This window comes from Nerophis ophidion, linkage group LG05 (genome assembly GCF_033978795.1).
Source record: "Nerophis ophidion isolate RoL-2023_Sa linkage group LG05, RoL_Noph_v1.0, whole genome shotgun sequence".
NCBI classification, from domain to species: domain Eukaryota; kingdom Metazoa; phylum Chordata; class Actinopteri; order Syngnathiformes; family Syngnathidae; genus Nerophis; species Nerophis ophidion.
This window is the reverse complement of record NC_084615.1, coordinates 11,137,402-11,158,708: the sequence shown is the minus strand read 5'-3', so window position 1 is coordinate 11,158,708 and position 21,307 is coordinate 11,137,402. Positions and strand designations below refer to the sequence as shown.

Here is a 21,307-nt window from a genome sequence, read left to right as displayed (position 1 = left end):
TCATCCAATGACGTCCAGTTTGAAGTCGTGTGCAAAGGCTGGCGTGACGGCGAAGGAAGGAATGATATCATCTTGGTGTGGATCTGGATCGTTGTTTTTCATCATGAAAGGGCTGCAAATCTATTTTGATGCTCGGGGTTCAACATTCCATTCCGTGTCCAAAAACAATTCTCCATTTAAAATCAATATTTTTTTTGAACAACAATTAGTTCTATGCTTAACTACATCAACAGATTTGATTCATTTTTATATTACTTCAAAGGAAACTGCTTTGGTTGAATAAATTCCAGCCAAACATTGAATAAAGGAAATAGAAATAAGGCAAAGCAGAGAAGTATCTCACACTAAAGTAGCAGATATAGATCAACTAGAGCAGGGGTCACCATGTTTTTGAAAGCAAGAGCTATTTCTTGGGTACTGATTAATGCCAAGGGCTACCAGTTTGATACACACTTCAATAAATGGCCAGAAATAGCCAATTTCCTCAATTGACCTTTAACTCGATGTTTTTATTATAATTGATGATATTTATCTTTGTGGAAACACTGATTGATTTCATGAATTCTCACAATAAATATAAATGGAAACAGATAAATATAAAAAAAAAGGGTATTTCTGTCTGTTTTTTTTTTTTTTTTTTCCGGGTTCTCGCCCGGAAAAGGGTGGAATGCCAGGAGACCCTGCCCCAAGTGGAGGAGTTCAAGTACCTAGGAGTCTTGTTCACGGGTGAGGGAAGAGTGGATGGTGAGATCGACAGGCGGATCGGTGCGGCGTCTTCAGTAATGCGTACGTTCTACCGATCCGTTGTGGTGAAGAAGGAGCTGAGCCGGAAGGCAAAGCTCTCAATTTACCGGTCGATCTACGTTCCCATCCTCACCTATGGTCATGAGCTTTGGGTCATGACCGAAAGGATAAGATCACGGGTACAAGCGGCCGAAATGAGTTTGGGGCTCTCCCTTAGAGATAGGCTGAGAAGCTCTGCCATCCGGGAGGAACTCAAAGTAAAGCCGCTGCTCCTCCACATCGAGAGGAGCCAGATGAGGTGGTTCGGGCATCTGGTCAGGATGCCACCCGAACGCCTCCCTAGGGAGGTGTTTAGGGCACGTCCAACCGGTAGGAGGCCACGGGGAAGACCCAGGACACGTTGGGAAGACTATGTCTCCCGGCTGGCCTGGGAACGCCTCGGGATCCCCCGGGAAGAGCTAGACGAAGTGGCTGGGGAGAGGGAAGTCTGGGTTTCCCTGCTTAGGCTGTTGCCCCCGCGACCCAACCTCGGATAAGCGGAAGATGATGGATGGATGGATGGATGGATGGAATTCTGTCTGTCATTCTGTCGTACATTTTTTTTTTTCCTTCTACAGAAGGTTTTTTTGTCGAGAATAAATGATGAAAAAAACACTTAATTGAATGGTTTAAAAGAGGAGAAAACAGGAAAAAAAAATGATAATTAAATTTGGAAACATAGTTTATCTTCAATTTCGACTCTTTAAAATTGAAAATTCAACCCAAAAAAAAAAGATGAGAAAAACTAGCTAATTTAAATCTTTTTGAAAACATTTTTTATGGAACATCATTAGTCATTTTTCCTGATTAATTTTAGAATTTTGATGACATGTTTTAAATAGGTTAAAATCCAATCTGCACTTTGTTAGAATATATAACAAATTGGACCAAGCTATATTTCTAACAAAGACAAATCATTATTTCTTCTAGATTTTCCAGAACAAAAATGTTAAAAGAAATTCAAAAGGCTTTGAAATAAGATTTAAATTTGATTTTACAGATTTTCTAGATTTGCCTGAATAATTTTAAGTTTGAAGAAATATTTCACAAATATTTCTTTGTCGAAAAAACAGACGCTAAAATGAAGAATAAAATTAAAATGTATTTATTATTCTTTACAATAAAGAAAATAAATAACTTGATTTAAATTGCCAGGAAAGAAGAGGAAGGAATTTAAAAGGTAAAAAGGTATATGTGTTTAAAAATCCTAAAATCATTTATAAGGTTGTGTTTTTTCTCTAAAATTGTCTTTCTGAAAGTTATAAGAAGCAAAGTAAAAAAATAAATGAATTTATTTCAACAAGTGAAGACCAAGTCTTTAAAATATTTTCTTGGATTTTCAATTTCTATTTGAGTTTTGTCTCTCTCAGAATTAAAAATGTCAAGCAAAGCGAGACCAGCTTGCTAGTAAATAAATACAATTTAAAAAAATAGAGGCAGCTCACTGGTAAGTGCTGCTATTTGAGCTATTTTTAGAACAGGCCAGCGGGCGACCTGGCGTTGATGACCCCTGCTCTACATCTACTCCAGGATTGATCTTTAGCGGGAACAACATCATTTAATCCATTGTGAATGTTTTGGAATGGATGAAGAATGGTCACAAATAGGATTGATGTGAAAATGTATTTTTTTGTAATAATCTACATTTGTTCAGCCTTGGTGGAGGTCTGAAAGCATGGAAGAGAAGGCTAGCTACCTGGTGGCCCTCGTTCCTCCTTCTTACTTCCGACATGGACATGAGAGTTGGCACTGTGGCGGTTACCATGACGACACACGCTGTCAGGGGACATCGACGTGTTACGGTGGAGGGAAGATGGCGGCGTGATGAGGTAGACGCGCTGAAGGACGGAAGTGAAGAAGCACGAAGAAGGAAGTGGCGTGCGGGGGTGAGGGGGGGGGGGGGGGCCTTCAGAAGCGGGGGTCTGTGAAGGGCGGCTCCGAGTCGTCCATGGGCAGCACCAGGCGTGTGCCCCTCATCACCAGCTCCTGGTCGCCGCACGCCAGCTCCCGGTCGGGGTCGTCCTGGCTGCACGCCCCCGTGGCGTCCGTGCTGACGGCGACGTCGCCGTAGTTCAGGTTGATGTCGCCGTCCGTCAGGATGAGGTCGGAGTCGTCGTCGTCGTCTTTGATCTGACACTCGTTCTGAGACGCAAGAGCAGAAGTGACTACACAGACTTCAAGGCCTACAGAAATGAGATGTTCTTATTCAAACGGGGATAGCAGCTCCATTCTATGTGTCGTACTTCATCATTTCGCCATATTGCCATATTTTTGCTGAAACGATAAAATTCGCAACTTTTGGTCGCTAATAAAAAAAGCCTTGCCTGTACCGGAAGTAGCAGACGATCTGCGCGTGACGTCACGGGTTGTGGAGCTCCTCACATTGGAACATTGTTTACAATAATGGCCACCAGCAGCGAGAGCGATTCAGACCGAGAAAGCAATGATGAAAGATTTGTGGATGAGGAAAGTGAGAGTGAAGGACTAAAAAAAAAAAAAAGACTATACAGTGGGAGCGATTCATCCATCCATCCATTTTGTACCGCTTATTCCCTTTTGGGGTCGCGGGCGCCTATCTCAGCTACAATCGGGCGGAAGGCGGGGTACACCCTGGACAAGTCGCCACCTCATCACAGGGCCGGGAGCGATTCAGATGTTATCAAACACATTTACAAGGATAATTCTGGAAAATCCCTTATCTGCTTATTGTGTTACTAGTGTTTTAGTGATAGTGGGAGAGTGGCGCAGTGGGAGAGTGGCCGTGCGTTACCCGAGGGTCCCTGGTTCAAATCCCACCTAGTACCAACCTCGTCACGTCCGTTGTGTCCTGAGCAAGACACTTCACCCTTGCTCCTGATGGGTGCTGGTTGGCGCCTTGCATGGCAGCTCCCTCCATCAGTGTGTGAATGTTGTGTGTGAATGGGTAAATGTGGAACTAGTGTCAAAGCGCTTTGAGTACCTTGAAGGTAGAAAAGCGCTATACAAGTACAACCCATTTATCATTTATATGGTCGTACCATTCTTCAGCACCAGTCGACGGGTGGTGGCGATGCCCATCTCTGCCCTTCGCGAGGGACCCTCTTCGAAACACAATCTTTCGAAATGATCGCTGCATAATATACTGTACTTTGTGTGTGTGGTCCAATCCAACCGTGTTGGCTTGACCGACCGTCATCTTTCAGGAATGTAAACCACGAAACACAGGCTGTGTTTGTGTTGCTAAAGGCGGCCGCAACACGCCGCTTCCTACCTACAGCTTTCTTCTTTGACGTCTCCATTTTTAATTGAACAAATTCCAAAAGATTCAGCAACACAGTCGGCCAGAATACTGTGGAATTATGCGATGAAAACGGACGACTTAATAGCTGGGAACGATGCTGGAACATATGTCCTCTACAATCCGTGACGTCACGCGCACACGTCATCATACCGAGACGTTTAGCATGATACTTCCGCGCGAAAATTTAAAATTGCAATTTAGTAAACTAAAGCGGCCGTATTGGCATGTGTTGCAATGTTAATATTTCATCATTGATATATAAACTACCAGACTGCGTGGTTGCTAGTAGTGGCTTTCAGTAGGCCTTTAAGCAGCAAACATGTCTGACCTCCAAGGCCTGCGGGCTGGTGAGGAGGCGGGCCAGGGGGGCACAGCAGGGGGGCAGCGTGGCGGTGAGGGGGGGGCCGCTGTGGGTCAGGATGGGCTTCAGGTAGCTGAGGGATCCACTTAAGGTTTCTACACTTCACACACAGTGAGGAATAACACTTCACATCACACACACACACACACACATGTGCACACAATGACAGCAAAGATAAGGCGGCTGTCCCCCTGCTGGCCAACACAGTGAATCACAACACAGAAACTCGCTGGCCACTTCATTAGGTACACTCCATCTCATCTGATTGCACGACGACCTCATCCTACTTCACATCTCATACTTCATTACATCTCATACTTCATTACATCTCATTTCATCGCCCCCTCCTCTGATATTTAGTAGACAATCTTGACTCACCTTGGTATCAAATCTCATCTCCTAAAACTGGATGTGTCTCATCAATCATCACTTTATATCTCATTTCATTTCAGCTCTCCTCATGTCATCTTATCTCATGCATCTCAAGTCATTATCCCACTATGTCTTATCAAATGTCATCTCACCTTATATCCCACTACGTCTCAACAAATGTTATCTCACCTTATATCCCACTACGTCTCAACAAATGTTATCTCACCTTATATCCCACGACGTCTCAACAAATGTTATCTCACCTTATATCCCACTACGTCTCATCAAATGTTATCTCACCTTATATCCCACTACGTCTCAACAAATGTTATCTCACCTTATATCCCACTACATCTCACCGAATGTTATCTCACCTTATATCCCACTACGTCTCACCAAATGTTATCTCACCTTATATCCCACTACGTCTCAACAAATGTTATCTCACCTTATATCCCACTACATCTCACCAAATGATATCTCACCTTATATCCCACTACATCTCACCAAATGATATCTCACCTTATATCCCACTACATCTCACCGAATGTTATCTCACCTTATATCCCACTACGTCTCACCAAATGTTATCTCACCTTATATCCCACTACGTCTTAACAAATGTTATCTCACCTTATATCCCACTACGTCTCAAAAAAAATGTTATCTCACCTTATATCCCACGACGTCTCACCAAATGTTATCTCACCTTATATCCCACTACGTCTCAAAAAAATGTTATCTCACCTTATATCCCACTACGTCTCAACAAATGTTATCTCACCTTATATCCCACTACGTCTCAACAAATGTTATCTCACCTTATATCCAACTACGTCTCATCAAATGTTATCTCACCTTATATCCCACTACGTCTCACCAAATGTTATCTCACCTTATATCCCACTACATCTCACCAATGTTATCTCACCTTATATCCCACTACATCTCAACAAATGTTATCTCACCTTACATCCCACTACATCTCACCAAATGTTATCTCACCTTATATCCCACTTCGTCTCACCAAATGTTATCTCACCTTATATCCCACTAAATCTCACCAATGTTATCTCACTTTATATCCCACTACATCTCAGCAAATGTAATCTCACCTTATATCCCACTACATCTCACCAAATGTTATCTCACCTTATATCCCACTACATCTCACCAAATGTTATCTCACTTTATATCCCACTACCTCTCACCAAATGTTATCTCACCTTATATCCCACTACATCTCACCAAATGTTATCTCACTTTATATCCCACTACCTCTCACCAAATGTTATCTCACCTTATATCCCACTACATCTCACCAAATGTTATCTCACTTTATATCCCACTACATCTCACCAAATGTTATCTCACCTTATATCCCACTACGTCTCACCAAATGTTATCTCACCTTATATCCCACTACATCTCACCAAATTTTATCTCACCTTATATCCCACTACATCTCACCGAATGTTATCTCACCTTATATCCCACTACGTCTCAACAAATGTTATCTCACCTTATATCCCACTACGTCTCAACAAATGTTATCTCACCTTATATCCCACTACGTCTCACCAAATGTTATCTCACCTTATGCCCCACTACGTCTTAACAAATGTTATCTCACCTTATATCCCACTACGTCTCAAAAAAAATGTTATCTCACCTTATATCCCATTACGTCTCACCAAATGTTATCTCACCTTATGCCCCACTACGTCTCACCAAATGTTATCTCACCTTATATCCCACTACGTCTCAACAAATGTTATCTCACCTTATATCCCACTACGTCTCACCAAATGTTATCTCACCTTATGCCCCACTACGTCTTAACAAATGTTATCTCACCTTATATCCCACTACGTCTCAAAAAAAATGTTATCTCACCTTATATCCCACGACGTCTCACCAAATGTTATCTCACCTTATATCCCACGACGTCTCAAAAAAATGTTATCTCACCTTATATCCCACTATGTCTCAAAAAAATGTTATCTCACCTTATATCCCACTATGTCTCAACAAATGTTATCTCACCTTATATCCAACTACGTCTCATCAAATGTTATCTCACCTTATATCCCACTACGTCTCAACAAATGTTATCTCACCTTATATCCAACTACGTCTCATCAAATGTTATCTCACCTTATATCCCACTACATCTCACCAAATGTTATCTCACTTTATATCCCACTACCTCTCACCAAATGTTATCTCACTATACATACCACTACATCTCACCAAATGTTATCTCACCTTATCATCAAATCTCATCTCATAATACGTCTAACATCTCATCTAATCGTACAATAAAATCCCATCTCCTTTAATGATAAACCATGGACTAAAGAAACAAGAAAACATGACATCTCACCAAATGTCATCTCATCTCTCTTCACCTTCAAAATGTCACCTGATCACAGCTCTCGCCTCTCCAAGTCTCATTTGCATCATATCAGCACATTCCATTCCATCTCATCACACTTTATCTTCTCCTCATACCAGGACATTCTCATCTCATTGTCTGAGTAACATCTCACATCACATCTCACTTGATCATAGTGGTATGAGAGGATACTTGTGGTCAAAGTTGTACCAGAGTCGGAAAAGCCAGGCACTTTCATGTTTGGTGGTTCTTCGCTCGGAACCTTCGCCGATGCTCACCTGGGGACAAGACAGTGAGTACGAATGACATCACGAGAGTGAATATTCACATCATGAGAGTGAATATTCAGATGATGAGAGTGAATATTCAAGTTGCATGACATGACCTATGTGGCGACACTCACAGAGTTGTCTTGATCCGAGTCCACTCCAACTCTGGAGAAGAAACAAAATAAGTAAAACATACTTTATGGACAAAAGTATTTTGACACTTGGCGAGAAAATATGCATGATTACTGCAGATAGTTCAGTTTCCACTTCTCTGGGAAGACTTTTAAAGAGGCTCTATCCTACATGTCAAACTATCCAGACACACACACACACATATACATATATATATATATATATATATATATATATATATATATATATATATATATATATTCGCGGTGTCTTGGCCGGGTGAGCAGGTGTCGGACACCTCAGTCACCTTGGACGTATCTTAGCTCATCCATTCGGACTGGACACTGGCCAAGAGTGGAGTAGGCTGTCTTGGTTGCTTTGTTGGGTCTGCTCCTGTCTCTGGCCATGCTCCCTCCACCCCAGCAGACGATGGCGTGGAACACCGCAGAGGCCACCACAGTGGATATGTTTCTTTTACTTTTTCTTCATAGCTGTATGTAAAAGTGTCTGCTTGTATCCGCTACTTTAATGTCCTCTTTGTTCTTTGCTGTTTGATGTTTCCCTCTTACACACATGTAAGAGGAAGTGTACTATGGCTATGAGTTTTTTTTCCCCTTGGCCTCAGTCTGCACCCCCTCTCCAGGGCCCAGGCTAAGACCGTTTTTTAAATTGTATTTTAATCTTCTATTTTTTTCTCCCATCCCCCGTTTACCTGTATCTCACCTTTTCTGTAAGGGGCGCTGGAAGCCGGCAGACCCGTCAGCGATCCTGTTCTGTCTCCCTGTAATGTTTGTCTGATCTTGAATGGGATTGTGCTGAAAATTTGAATTTTCCTGAAGGAACTCTCCTGACGGAATCAATAAAGTACTATCCATCTATATATATATACAGATAGATAGTACTTTATTGATTTCGTCAGGACAGTTCCCTTAGGAAAATTAAAACATACATATATATATATATATATATAAATATATATATATATATATATATATGTATATATATGTGTATATATATATATATATATATGTATATAAAGACACATACACACATATATATATATATGTATGTATGTATATATATATATATATATATATATATGTATATGTGTATATATATATATATGTATATAAAGACACATACACACATATACATACACCTATGTATATACATAAAAAAATATATATATATACATACATATAAAGACACACACAAATATGTATTTATATATATATATATATATATATACACATACATAGACACATACACAAATATATATATATATGTATATATATATATATATTTATGTAAATATCTATATACATATACACACATATATAGGTGAGTTTAATTTAAAAAAATGTATTTGTTAAAAATGTTGTACTATTGTTGCCAATTATATTAAATTAACCCTGCTTTCATGTCTCGTTCCCAAGAATTCCACGAGATCGACAAGCTCCTCCCATACAAAAGTCCTCCTTGTCATGCTTGGCTAGTGGTCCAGTGTCCGCCCCACAAAGGGAGCTTCATGCTAAACTAACTATAATGCCACACTAAGGTCCCACATTTTTGACAACCCCATGAAATGAGGAGGATAGGAAACCCGGGATACAATTTTGGAGTGTCTGTGTAGGTCTTGTTTTGCCATCCCTGATGACCAGAGTGAAGATACCGTATGCGCTGGCACGACAACATCTGGGTGGTGCCGCCGCCACAGAACCAGACGGTGAAGAAGACCACCAGCAGCGTGGTGGAAAACATCATCTGCCTGGCGTACGTCGCCGTGTCCCGGATTGACAGGGCAAAGGTCATGGCGCCCCGCAGTCCTGCCGAGTAAACGGGAAGACAAACATCACTACGAGACAAAGGCAACGAATCCCATTTAGAAGGTACCTCGCTTTTTATAGAGTTAACTTTTCAACCAAGACTTTTGCAGGGGTTTTCTTATGCTGCTTCTGACGGACAAACATTGTGCATAACAGACTTGTCTGCAGGGATGCAACCATCCATCCATTAAATACATAAATGACACCAGAAAAAACATTATTTGGACGCCTCTATGATTCATTTAATAAATAAACTACTTTACTAGAGCATTCAGGAGTGGTGTTGGGGATGTGTGTTTATGTGCAGGAGGGGCGGAAACAGCTCAAAAAACAAAGACAAAGGGGAAAGAGAGCAAATGGCCCAAAGAAGACGAGGAAAGCTCTTAAAGGTGTGGTGATCATCCATCCATCCAATTTTCTACCGCTTATTCCCTTTCGGGCTCGCGGGGGGTGCTGGCGCCTATCTCGGCTACAATCGGGCGGAAGGCGGGGTACACCCTGGACAAGTCGCCACCTCATCGCAGGGCCAACCCAAACCCAAACATTCTTCACAGTCTACTCTGTATTCTCTTTAAAATAACCTAAACACAAAGTTTTTTCCCAAGTCTACTCTGTATTCTCTATAAAATAACTTAAACACCAAGTTTCCCCCCGGTCTACTCTGTATTCTTTGTAAAATAACTTAGTTTCTTCCCAGTCCACTCTGTATTCTCTATAAAATAACTTAAACACAAAGTTTCCTCCCAGTCCACTCTGTATTCTATATAAAATAACTTAGTTTCTTCCAAGTCTACTCTGTAGTCTCTAAAGAATAACTTAAACACAAAAATTATTCCCAGTCTGCTATGTATTCTACATAAAATAACTAAAACACAAAGTGTCTTTCCTGTCTCTTCTGTATTCTATACAAAATAACTTAGTTTCTTCCCAGTCTACTCTGTATTCTCTGTAAAATAACTTAAACACAAAGTTTCTTCCCAGTCTACTCTGTATTCTATATAAAATAACTTAATTTGGACCCTGTCTACTATGTATTCCATGTAAAATAACTTAGTTTCTTCCCTGTCTACTCTGTATTCTCTAAAAAATAACTTAAACACAAAGTGTCTTCCATATCTCTTCTGTATTTTATACAAAATAACTTAGTTTCTTCCCAAACTACTCTGTATTCTCTAAAAAATAACTCAACACATTTGTGCAAATGGCACAAAGAAGACGAGGAAAGCTCTTAAAGGTGTGGTGATCATCCATCCATCCATTTTCTACCGCCTATTCCCTTTCGGGGTCGCGGGGGGTGCTGGCGCCTATCTCAGCTACAATCGGGCAGAAGGCGGGGTACACCCTGGACAAGTTGCCACCTCATCGCAGGGCCAACACAGATAGACAGACAACATTCACACTCACATTCACACACTAGGGCCGATTTTAGTGTTGCCAATCAACCTGGTGTGGTGATCATTTCAAATTGAAAGAGAATGACATTGTGGTGAAATGTTTGCACTGTCAAACTAAGATGAGATTTCACCACAACACCACATCGAAGATGCAGAATATGAGCAGCAAACATCCCGCATATTTCAGAGCAGCAGACAAACACAAACAAGGTCAAAGTATATTTTGGTAACGAATGCCATCTTTTATGATGCAGAAGGAATATTAACATGTGCATCTGCAGTTTGTATGTTAATGCTAACCAGTTGTTGGTCTAAAAGTCAAACACCACTCTTAAATTTAATACTTTTTTAAAAAAGTGTAAGTGTTAAACATATTCTAACTCAATGCCTCATACTTGATCTAATAGTACTTTTTGTTTAGTTTGGTTATATATTTGTTATCTATTACCTGGTTTTAGGCTACACAAGTTTAGGTTTGTTGTATTTTTTTTCTTTTAAATGTAAGTCAAGAATGCTCCCCTGGTAAAAGTAATTTTAATGTTAAGTGTTTTTATAAGAAGAAAGAATAATCCTCAGAAAAATCCTTGTTTATTTCAACTGTCATCTATTAAAAATGAATTCATTCATTCATTTTTCTTTTCCGATATGTAACCAAGTAAAAACTCATTGAGATTAAAATCTCTTTTGCAAGAGTGATTTGGGCAAGAAGGCAACAAAAACAGGTTTCATAAATAAATGAAAGCAGCAATGGACGGGACCGCTTTGGCTGCTGCCCCCGCGAACCAAGCCCAGATAAGCGGTAGAAGATGGATGGATGGATTATTACACAGAGAAAAAGTTGTATACACATGTGTTATACATCAGTCTCATAGTAATAACAGTTGTAAAGTGGCTTGGGCATTTTATAAGGACGCCTTGGTGTCGCCATTTTGAGACTCTAATGCATGGTGAATGTAATGCAGTTGTTGTATTGAAGTGGGAATAGCAAACTTCCTGTTGATTTTAGTTGGGGGCGGTCAGTGTATGAAATATAGGTCTCAGTGAGACCTACATTGAGGTTTTTGTTTCATGTGTGTATGACAGTCCTACAGTTTTGTCTGAGCAGAAAGCCGGCATTTTGTGACAACAGCAGCAGCACAATGGTTCTTTGCGGGCTCATGACATCCAAACCGGGGTAGTAATTAAAATTATTTCTTTAACTTTTAATCAGAAGGGTTCAAGTCCTCTTCTGTGCTTATTTGAAGCCGAAACAACAATAACGTTTGAAAAAAAGCAACATTTTTTAGCCAACTTTTGTATTGAAGTGGGAATAGCAAATTTCCTGTTGATTTTAGCCGGTCACAGTGTATGAAATATAGGTCTAACTGAGACCTACGTAGTGGTTTTTGTTTCATGTTTCTATGACGTTCCTACTGAAAGTTACAGACAATTTTGTCTGTGTTTTCTTCCTAAGAGCAGTAGAGCACAATTTTTAGTTTTGGGGTTTGGTTTTTTGATTAGATCGCAATTTTCGCCAGTCCTGATGTGTGGTGAGTTTTGAAGCATGTTAAGGGGGTCAAATTACAGCTCAAAGAGGCAGCGGTATAACAATAAATAATAATAATAATAATAAAACTTTAGAAATTCAATAGGGTCCTCGGTCCCTAATAAAACCTTAGAAATTCAATAAGGTCCTCTGTCACAAAGGGACTTCGGTCCCAACTAAAACAACAAAAAACAGGAGCAGTCACACACTATTGTTAAAAGTAGAAATGACTTAAAACATAAACAAAAAAACAGGCAAAATATAATTTGTTTCAATAAAAACAATTTAAAACCAAGTTAAAAACAAGTACAGTGTCCATCTTTTGAATTGGCCTGAAATTCCCCCAAAGGGATGAGTTCCTGTGGTCTCAGATCCTTTTGTAATTCATTCTGTGACCATGAAGCAGCAAATCTGAAGGATTTTTTCCAGAGACTTGTGTTTGCTCTAGGGACCAACACACCAAGGATGTCCTGTGACTGCTAACTGTAGCGACTGGAGACTCGACACATAGACGAACACAAATAAGCGGGAACCAGACCAGGAAGTGATTTATACATTTGAGAAAACCTGCAGGCTGACAAAGATGCATACAAAGTGCAAAGGTGGACCAGGTTGCTACAACCAATAATAAAACCTAAGGCACAGTGAAAAACAGCAAAGGTGTAAATGTGGTCAGAAACAAGCGTTTCCTAACTTGTCAGGAAAAACCGGACTTGTTTTTTTTGTACGTTTAATCACAAGTTTTTCTATGTGAGATTTAAAAGACAAGTTCTCATCAACAATGATCCCTAAGTACTTTTATGTCGTGACTAGAAATTTTAATCGAAGTAAATCGCACTATTTCTCCGATTAATCGCGATTAACTGCATTGTATACGCAAAGCCCAATAATGAATTCAAAAGTAGTGTGTAGTGCACCTTTATTGGAATATTCTCCCACATGAACAAAAGCGCCAAAACATTTGTTGTGCAAACACAATTTAAATCAGTCCTTGTTAAACAGTAGCAGTTAAATAGCATATTTTAGGAAAATCAACTCAAAAAATGTAAATACAAACATTGAAGCTTATTGCCACTGCCAGGGTATTTAAGTTATCCTGTTTGTTATGGAAAATAAATATAATCTACATACAAATCTCTGAGCCACAATCATAACATCTGAACAGGCAATTTCTGAGGTAACAGCAGAAACATTTTTTTTATCAGGGATCTTATGTTTAAAAAACCTATATTATAGGTAGTGGGCTGTTTTAGGGAATTTTTGATCAAATTATCCGTAGTAGCAATATTAATAATGTTGTGTTTATTCTGCATAGTGCACTTAAAATAATTATGACAATATCTAGGAATTGATATGATGGGAATTTTCCGATTGTTTGCTTGGTGCTTTGATAAACTGAACGCGTATACATGGTACTATATTGTGATGTTGTGAGAACTACCCTACCCGGCATGCAACAGGAGTGACGCGCATAGGTTGTGTCGCCATGACGGCATCTTGTATGTTGTGATATGCACGCTCTGAAAGCAAAGGTTAAGAACTCAGCCAACACTCCTCGTCTGCATTATTCATAAATAGACAGACAACACATATACTCCGCTGCTTCACAGGCCGCTGGATGTAGCCGGCAAAGTATTCCCATGCTAGCTAGCCGGTCTAGCAAGCACGGGTCATTCAGTCCAAAACGGATCTATCCACATCCAGAATTGTCTGGCGGTCGTAAGTGATCCCGGAGTGACCACGCTGTAAGCCAGCCATGAAATTTGCAGAATTGTCCGGTATTTTTGCCAAATGTTCCATCTTTACCAAGAGCCCCTCGACAACGAAGCCCATCTTTTTAAGAAAAGGCGGTAACAAAATAAAAGCATGTAAACAACAAACGCAAATGTGCGATAAAATAATTGTCGGCGTTAATAGATTGATGAGTTAACGCGCAATTAACGCATTAATTTGCCCACCCCTAGTCGTGACCATTTCAAGCTGGACTTCATGTTTTTGGAATGTTTGCCATTTGAAAATAACATCGCCTTAGATTTCTCTGCATTCAGCACAAGTCTCAGCTGAGTCAGCTGGCACTGAACAACATCAAAAGCAGACTGCAGGAGCATTGGAGCTAAAAAAGTGTGTTTTATTGGATTACTTGGTTAATCAAACACATTCATTGATTACTAAAATAATTAATAGATGCAGCGCTGCTTGTCTGTTTGCCCGAGTATCATTTCGCGGAGTCGATCGCCCCAAAAGAAGAATCTCTGACGTAATTCACTTAATCTCTGTAGTTTTTTTTATTGAGTCCAATAAAAGTGAAGTGAAGTGAAGTATATTTATATAGCGCTTTTCTCTAGTGACGCAAAGCGCTTTACATAGTGAAAACCCAATATCTAAGTTACATTTAAACCAGTGTGGGTGTCACTGGGAGCAGGTGGGTAAAGTGTCTTGCCCAAGGACACAAAAGGCAGTGACTAGGATGGCGGAAGCGGGAATCGAACCTGCAACCCTCAAGTTGCTGGCACGGCCGCTCTACCAACCGAGCTATGAAAAAGAAACAAGCCACAACGGGAGCAGCACTATTGAATAAAAACATGTAGCCTCATTTGAAGGTGGCCTCAGCAGCTTTATCCACCTCCCTCTCCAATCATCCACCAAACATCTAATTAACATTTAACGTCAAGAGTGGCGTTAATCCATCCATCCATCCATCTTCTTCCGCTTATCCGAGGTCGGGTCGCGGGGGCAACAGCCTAAGCAGGGAAACCCAGACTTCCCTCTCCCCAACCACTTCGTCTAGCTCTTCCCGGGGGATCCCGAGGCATTCCCAGGCCAGCCGGGAGACATAGTCTTCCCAACGTGTCCTGGGTCTTCCCCGTGGCCTCCTACCAGTTGGACGTGCCCTAAACACCTCCCTAGGGAGGCGTTCGGGTGGCATCCTGACCAGAAGCCCGAACCACCTCATCTGGCTCCTCTCGATGTGAAGGAGCAGCAGCTTTACGTTGAGCTCCTCCCGGATGGCAGAGCTTCTCACCCTATCTCTAAGGGAGAGCCCCGCCACACGGCGGAGGAAACTCATTTCAGCCGCTTGTACCCGTGATCTTATCCTTTCGGTCATGACCCAAAGCTCATGACCATAGGTGAGGATGGGAACGTAGATCGACCGGTAAATTGAGAGCTTTGCCTTCCGGCTCAGCTCCTTCTTCACCACAACGGATCGGTACAACGTCCGCATTACTGAAGACGCCGCACCGATCCGCCTGTCGATCTCACGATCCACTCTTCCCCCACTCGCGAACAAGACTCCTAGGTACTTGAACTCCTCCATTTGGGGCAGGGTCTCCTCCCCAACCCGGAGATGGCATTCCACCCTTTTCCGGGCGAGAACCATGGACTCGGACTTGGAGGTGCTGATTCTCATTCCGGTCGCTTCACACTCGGCTGCGAACCGATCCAGTGAGTGGCGTTAAATGTTAATTAATACAATCTATTCATCATTTGTGTGTTTTTTGCATTTTAAAACTAGAAATTATTCCGTACATAATTACTTATTTTTGGGCGACTGGAACGGGTTAAGTGGCATCCATTTTTCCGATTGGGTTTTTGTCGGATCTTTCAGAACCGATTACTGAATAAAAGAGAGGTACTACTATACTGTTATATGCTGTTGACTGACCTGCAAACATCATCATGTGCTGGAAGTTGGATCTGATCTTGTTGCGTCGGCCCAGATTGAGGAGGAAGGAGAGGGGGTAGATGTTGGCCGCCCTGCCCAGGAACACTGCCACCTGGTTGAGATAGAGGGTAAGGACAACAGCGGGCCAGAGGATGATGAGCTAGCTAGTTCTTGGTTAATTGTCCCAAAGGATACAAAAGCCCCGACGATGAACATGGGGTTGAAGACGTGGCTCTGGAAGGTGAACAGGGTCAGACCCATGTAGGAGAAAATGAAGTTCTCCGCCAGGAAGTTCAGCAACTCAAACAGCTGCAAGGCAAAACCAGGCTTTCAAAATAAAAGCGACTGACATTCTTGACGGATTGGCGAATACATTTTTTTTTTTTTTAAATTGTCATCGTTCTGGTCTGACCTGTTTGGTCCTGTCCTGGGACTCGGGCGACAGATTGTTGAAGGTGTAGTGGGCCTGGGTGATCCCGCAGAACAACACTGCGACCACGCCTGATGCAAAGCAGCCAGGAGGTCACCATTAATTGTAACAAGACTATTGACAGGTGGTTGGACTAGGTCAGGGGTCGGGAACCTTTTTGGCTGAGAGAGCCATGAAAGCCAAATATTTCAAAATGTATTTCCATGAGAGCCATATAATATTTTTTAACACTGAATGCAACGAAATGCGTGCATTTTTTTAAAAAAGACGGACATTTTAAGAGTATAATAAGTATCTTATTCTTTTTATTAACATTGTTATTCTAAAAGTCAACCAATAATAAATATAATACTTATTTCCATTAATGCGACATCTTGAACAGGTGCGATAGAAAACGGAGGGTTGGATTAAAATGCTTGAGAATGTTTTATAATTTAAACATTATTTTTAACACTGTGATTACCAGCAGAAATATTAATTACTTATCATGTTAAGCAATGTCAGCTAAGATTTATCTGAGAGCCAGATGCAGTCATCAAAAGAGCCGCATCTGGCTCTAGAGCAGCGTTTCTCAAAGTGTGGTGGAGAATAGAGACATGACAGGTGGGGCGCGAGAAATGGGAGGAAATTTAACTTTAATTTTTTATTTTTTTTAAATGATATTCTTAGATTTTTTTTTTACAACCCCATTTTCTATACAAACTGTAAATCACTGTCAAACGACACAGTTGCGAGACGTATATGCGACATTGCAAGTGATCTTGAGGAACAACTCGTAGACAAATTAAAAGAAAGTCGTTTTGCTTTACAAGTGGACGAAGCTACTGACGGCAATAAAGACTGCCTGTTCATCGCATACGTGATACGTCCGCTTTGTGAATGGCGAGTCACTGTGCGAGAATTTGCTGTTTTGCAAATACAAAAAAAAAAATAGAGCCAGTGCTGATGAGCTGTTCAAGATAATGGACATTTTCCTCAAAGAACATAACCTTAAATGGGAAAACTGTGTGGGCTTTTGGTCTGATGGCGCACAGACCATGGCAGGGTCAAGAAACGGGCAGCAGGCTCTAATAAAGAGGGTTGCGCCAAATGCGCATTGGACACATTGTGTCATTCACCGGGAAGCACTCGCGTCAAGGCAGCTCAGCCCCGAACTCAATGAGGTTTTAACAAATGTTGTGAGCGCGGTAAATTTGATCAAAACACAAAAAAAGTGGCAATTTTAATTAATTTATTATTGAACTTGATGCAAGTTATTTGATATATTATTGAACTTGATGCAAGTTATTTGATATATTATTGAACTTGATGCAAGTTACACCACAGCTGCACAGTTATTTTATTTAATATTGAACTTGATGTTATTTTATGTTATTGAGTTTGAATGTATACAACTTGATGTTACTTGATGTTCAATACATTTGAAAATGTTAATCTTGGCATTAGGGTTCTGTTTGGGCGATGGGGGCAGATGGGGCTTGAAAATTCCCCCTTGTCCAAAGTGGGGGATGACAAAAAAAGTTTGAGAACCACTGCTCTAGAGCCATAGGTTCCCTACCCCTGGACTAGGTGCATGTGCGTGTGTGTGTGTGTGTGTGTGTGCGTGCGTGTGTGCATGTGTGTGCATGTAGGTTACCTGTGAAGCCACAAGCCTCAGCCAAAAGGAAGGTGCTCCATGACATGAGGAAGAACAAGGCCGTCTCCAGCAGCTGGAAATCTCTTAGCTTGGTGAACTTTGTGACGTGCAGGCGCTTTGTCAAGGTGGTCAACAAGAGAAGCAGACTTTTCCTGACACAAAAAGACCATTGATGTACCTCCGTTTTGACCGAGATCTTGCCCCCGTTTTTCTATGCCATCTTGGTATAGTTTGGCTGGACCTTTTCTCTGCCTGTCTATCATCCTGTGGAATTAACTGCTTTTTTTTTTATTTATTACAGATGTACGATACAATCAGTGGCCAATAATTATACGCTGATGTATGGAGTGCATGTACGCAGGAACAAGGGCCAGGGTGGTGACCCCAGATGGCAACAGCGAGGAGTTTGACATCCAGGCTGGAGTTGTACAAGGGGATACACTAGACCCCTTCCTCTTCATCACAGTCCTTGATCCTGCGCTCAGGAAGTCAATCAATGGGCGGGAGCAGGAACTTGGCTTCACGCTGACACCAAGGAAGTCGAGTCGACAACCTTGACTATGCGGATGACATCAGTCTGCTCTCCAACAACCAGAACTACTACACAGGGTAGAACTAGAGTGCGCCAAGGTTGGCCTTAGGCTAAATGCCAAGAAAACTGAACATCAACCTCTGGTAACAGCAGGAGGCACTGTGCTGAAAGAAGTTGAGGACTTCAAATACCTGGGCTCATGGGTCAACTCAACTGAGCAGGATCTAAAAGGGAGAAAGGAGGGCCCTGAACAGCATGACCAGTGTATGGAACTCCAACCTACGCCAAATCAAACTCAGCTTTTTCTACGCGACAGTTGAGTCCGTTCTCCTCTAAGGCAGTGAACGCTGGACCCTGAAGCCAATCCTGGAGAATTATCTGGATGGATGCTACACCAGGATGCTGCGTGCAGTGCTTAACATCAACAAGAGTGCGCATGTGACCAACAGAATCCTCTACAAAGAAATACCAAGGGTGAGCGAGAAAGATTGCTGTAAGGAGAATGAGACTAGCAGGACACTGCCAAAGACATCAGGAGCTGGCAGCCAGCAAATTGGTGCTGTGGGAACCAACACATGGGCATCGGTCAAGAGGACGTCCCCTCCTTGATACCGAAGTACATGTCAAATTACTTCCTTAACGTAAATGACCGCCATAACCACAACACCAGGGGGAGCTCCACAAACCACGTTAAACCCAGATTTCGATCTAACAAAGGTCTTAACTCATTCTCTTTCTATGCCACATCAATGTGGAATGCACTCCCAACAGGTATAAAAGTAAGTGCATCTCTATCCTCCTTCAAAACCGCTCTAAAACAACACCTCCAGGCAACTTCAACACTTTACTAATACCCTCCTCCATTCACATCCCATCTCCCCGGATTATTAACAACTCAAATGTACTTCTAATGTATACACTTGTTCTTATGCTATGTGAACTCACTATGTTCTCTGCTGGCTGTACATATCCTACTAAATAAGACCTACACTGTTTCAATGTCCACATTTCTCTGTTGATGCAATTGTTGATGACTGAAGTTCTGATATCAACCAAAGCTCCTCATCCCACCCCCCGGATTGTAAATAATGTAAATAATTCAATGTACATACTATGATGATTAACTCGTGTGATGACTGTATTATGTTGATAGTATATATTTGTACCATGAATTGATTAACGTGGACCCCGACTTAAACAAGTTGAAAAACTTATTCGGGTGTTACCATTTAGTGGTCAATTGTACGGAATATGTACTGTACTGTGCAATCTACTAATAAAAGTATCAATCAATCAATCAAAACCACACTAACATACGTGAACATACTCAAGAAGGATGCAGGAGCTCAGAGTACCAAGGAACTGGTTAAATGTATGGAGCATCGGGATGACTGGAAGCAACGATGGAAGCCTGGTCTGAGGGCGACCTAGACATGCTGTCGTGTGCAGAGAAAGTAGTCCCTGACGCGGGCTTTCTACATACAGCATGTCAGAAGAAGACAATTCACTCACGCAGAAATGAAATGGGGAGGGTTAAAGACGAGTTTTCACACAATAACACCTGAGAAGTCACCTTAAAATGTATAGAAGCAGAACAACGCTGTATGTGCTGCTAAGCCCAGACCTAGTGTTAATGGCGGCGACCGCAGCAAACATTAAGCCACAAAACTGATGACAAAGTGTTTAAAGAGGCAACAGTTTGAAGAAAAAGAACTTAGGGCGACTTGACAAAATGGAAAAACTGTATGTTTCAATTGATGGTTCAACTGGAGACACTTTGTCATGCACACTGAAATTGTTATTGAAATGTAAAGAAAACAGTAAATGTTTGTGTGTACTAAAACGGGTGCAAAATAGTAGAAGAAGACGCGTCTCTGTCTTCATTAATATGCAAAATATATGCTGATTATCAAAACGTCCACAATACCAGGAGAAGATGCAAATGGGATTATTTAGCACGTGCAGTGTGATTTTTTGGGAGCATTATTTAGCAGGTGTCAGAAGGATGTGCACAGCGACACTCCACACATCCCTGCTTGCGCTGCGCACGCCACACTCCTACGTGTGTGTCCACATTGTGGGAGGGAAGAAGTATAAAATAGTAGACATATCGTCTATTCAGCAATTTCCTTTTACAATTTTATAGCTGGGGGACTTAAAGCTCTGATTAAAATAATTTCAAATCTGCCAGCATATTTTTAATGTCGTTGGTCTTTTTATGGGGGACGGCGTGGCGAAGTTGGTAGAGTGGCTGCGCCAGCAATCTGAGGGTTCCTGGTTCAATCCCCACCTTCTACCATCCTAGTCACGTATGTTGTGTCCTTGGGCAAGACACTTCACCCTTGCTCCTGATGGGTCCTGGTTAGCGCCTTGCATGGCAGCTCCCACCGTCAGTGTGTGAATGTGTGTGTGAATGGGTGAATGTGGAAATACTGTCAAGGCGCTTTGGGCTCCTTAAAAAGGCGTAGAAAAGCGCAACACTAGTACAACACATTTACCATTTTATACAGGAAATATATAATCATCATGTATCTCCAACATCGAAAGACGTCTTTCGTGGTGCATTTGTCTTGTTTGAGTCATTCCAAATGCACAAATGCGTTGGTGATGCACGGAATGAAGTGTTAGTGTGCGTATGTTTGTGTTGTCTAGATTGTGATGCAGAAAAGTTGTTGCAGAGGATAGATGTGCGCTGCTGGTTCAAC

General features: G+C 41.4%; 1 protein-coding gene across 1 annotated transcript in view; it reads right to left on the bottom strand.

Annotated features, from left to right (window-relative positions):
- Window positions 1-612: 612 nt before the first annotated feature.
- Window positions 613-21,307, bottom strand: part of slc9a6a (solute carrier family 9 member A6a) — a 42,098-nt gene continuing 21,403 nt past the window's right edge. Inside the window, exons 8-16 of the mRNA XM_061899982.1 lie at window positions 18,071-18,176; window positions 16,417-16,505; window positions 16,200-16,313; window positions 16,005-16,116; window positions 9,268-9,421; window positions 7,598-7,628; window positions 7,387-7,472; window positions 4,392-4,497; window positions 613-2,925 (exon numbers count right to left, since the gene is read on the bottom strand). Of these exons, the coding sequence (XP_061755966.1) occupies window positions 2,692-2,925; window positions 4,392-4,497; window positions 7,387-7,472; window positions 7,598-7,628; window positions 9,268-9,421; window positions 16,005-16,116; window positions 16,200-16,313; window positions 16,417-16,505; window positions 18,071-18,176 (1,032 nt within the window). The 3' untranslated portion in view covers window positions 613-2,691. The remainder of the gene's footprint in view (window positions 2,926-4,391; window positions 4,498-7,386; window positions 7,473-7,597; window positions 7,629-9,267; window positions 9,422-16,004; window positions 16,117-16,199; window positions 16,314-16,416; window positions 16,506-18,070; window positions 18,177-21,307) is intronic.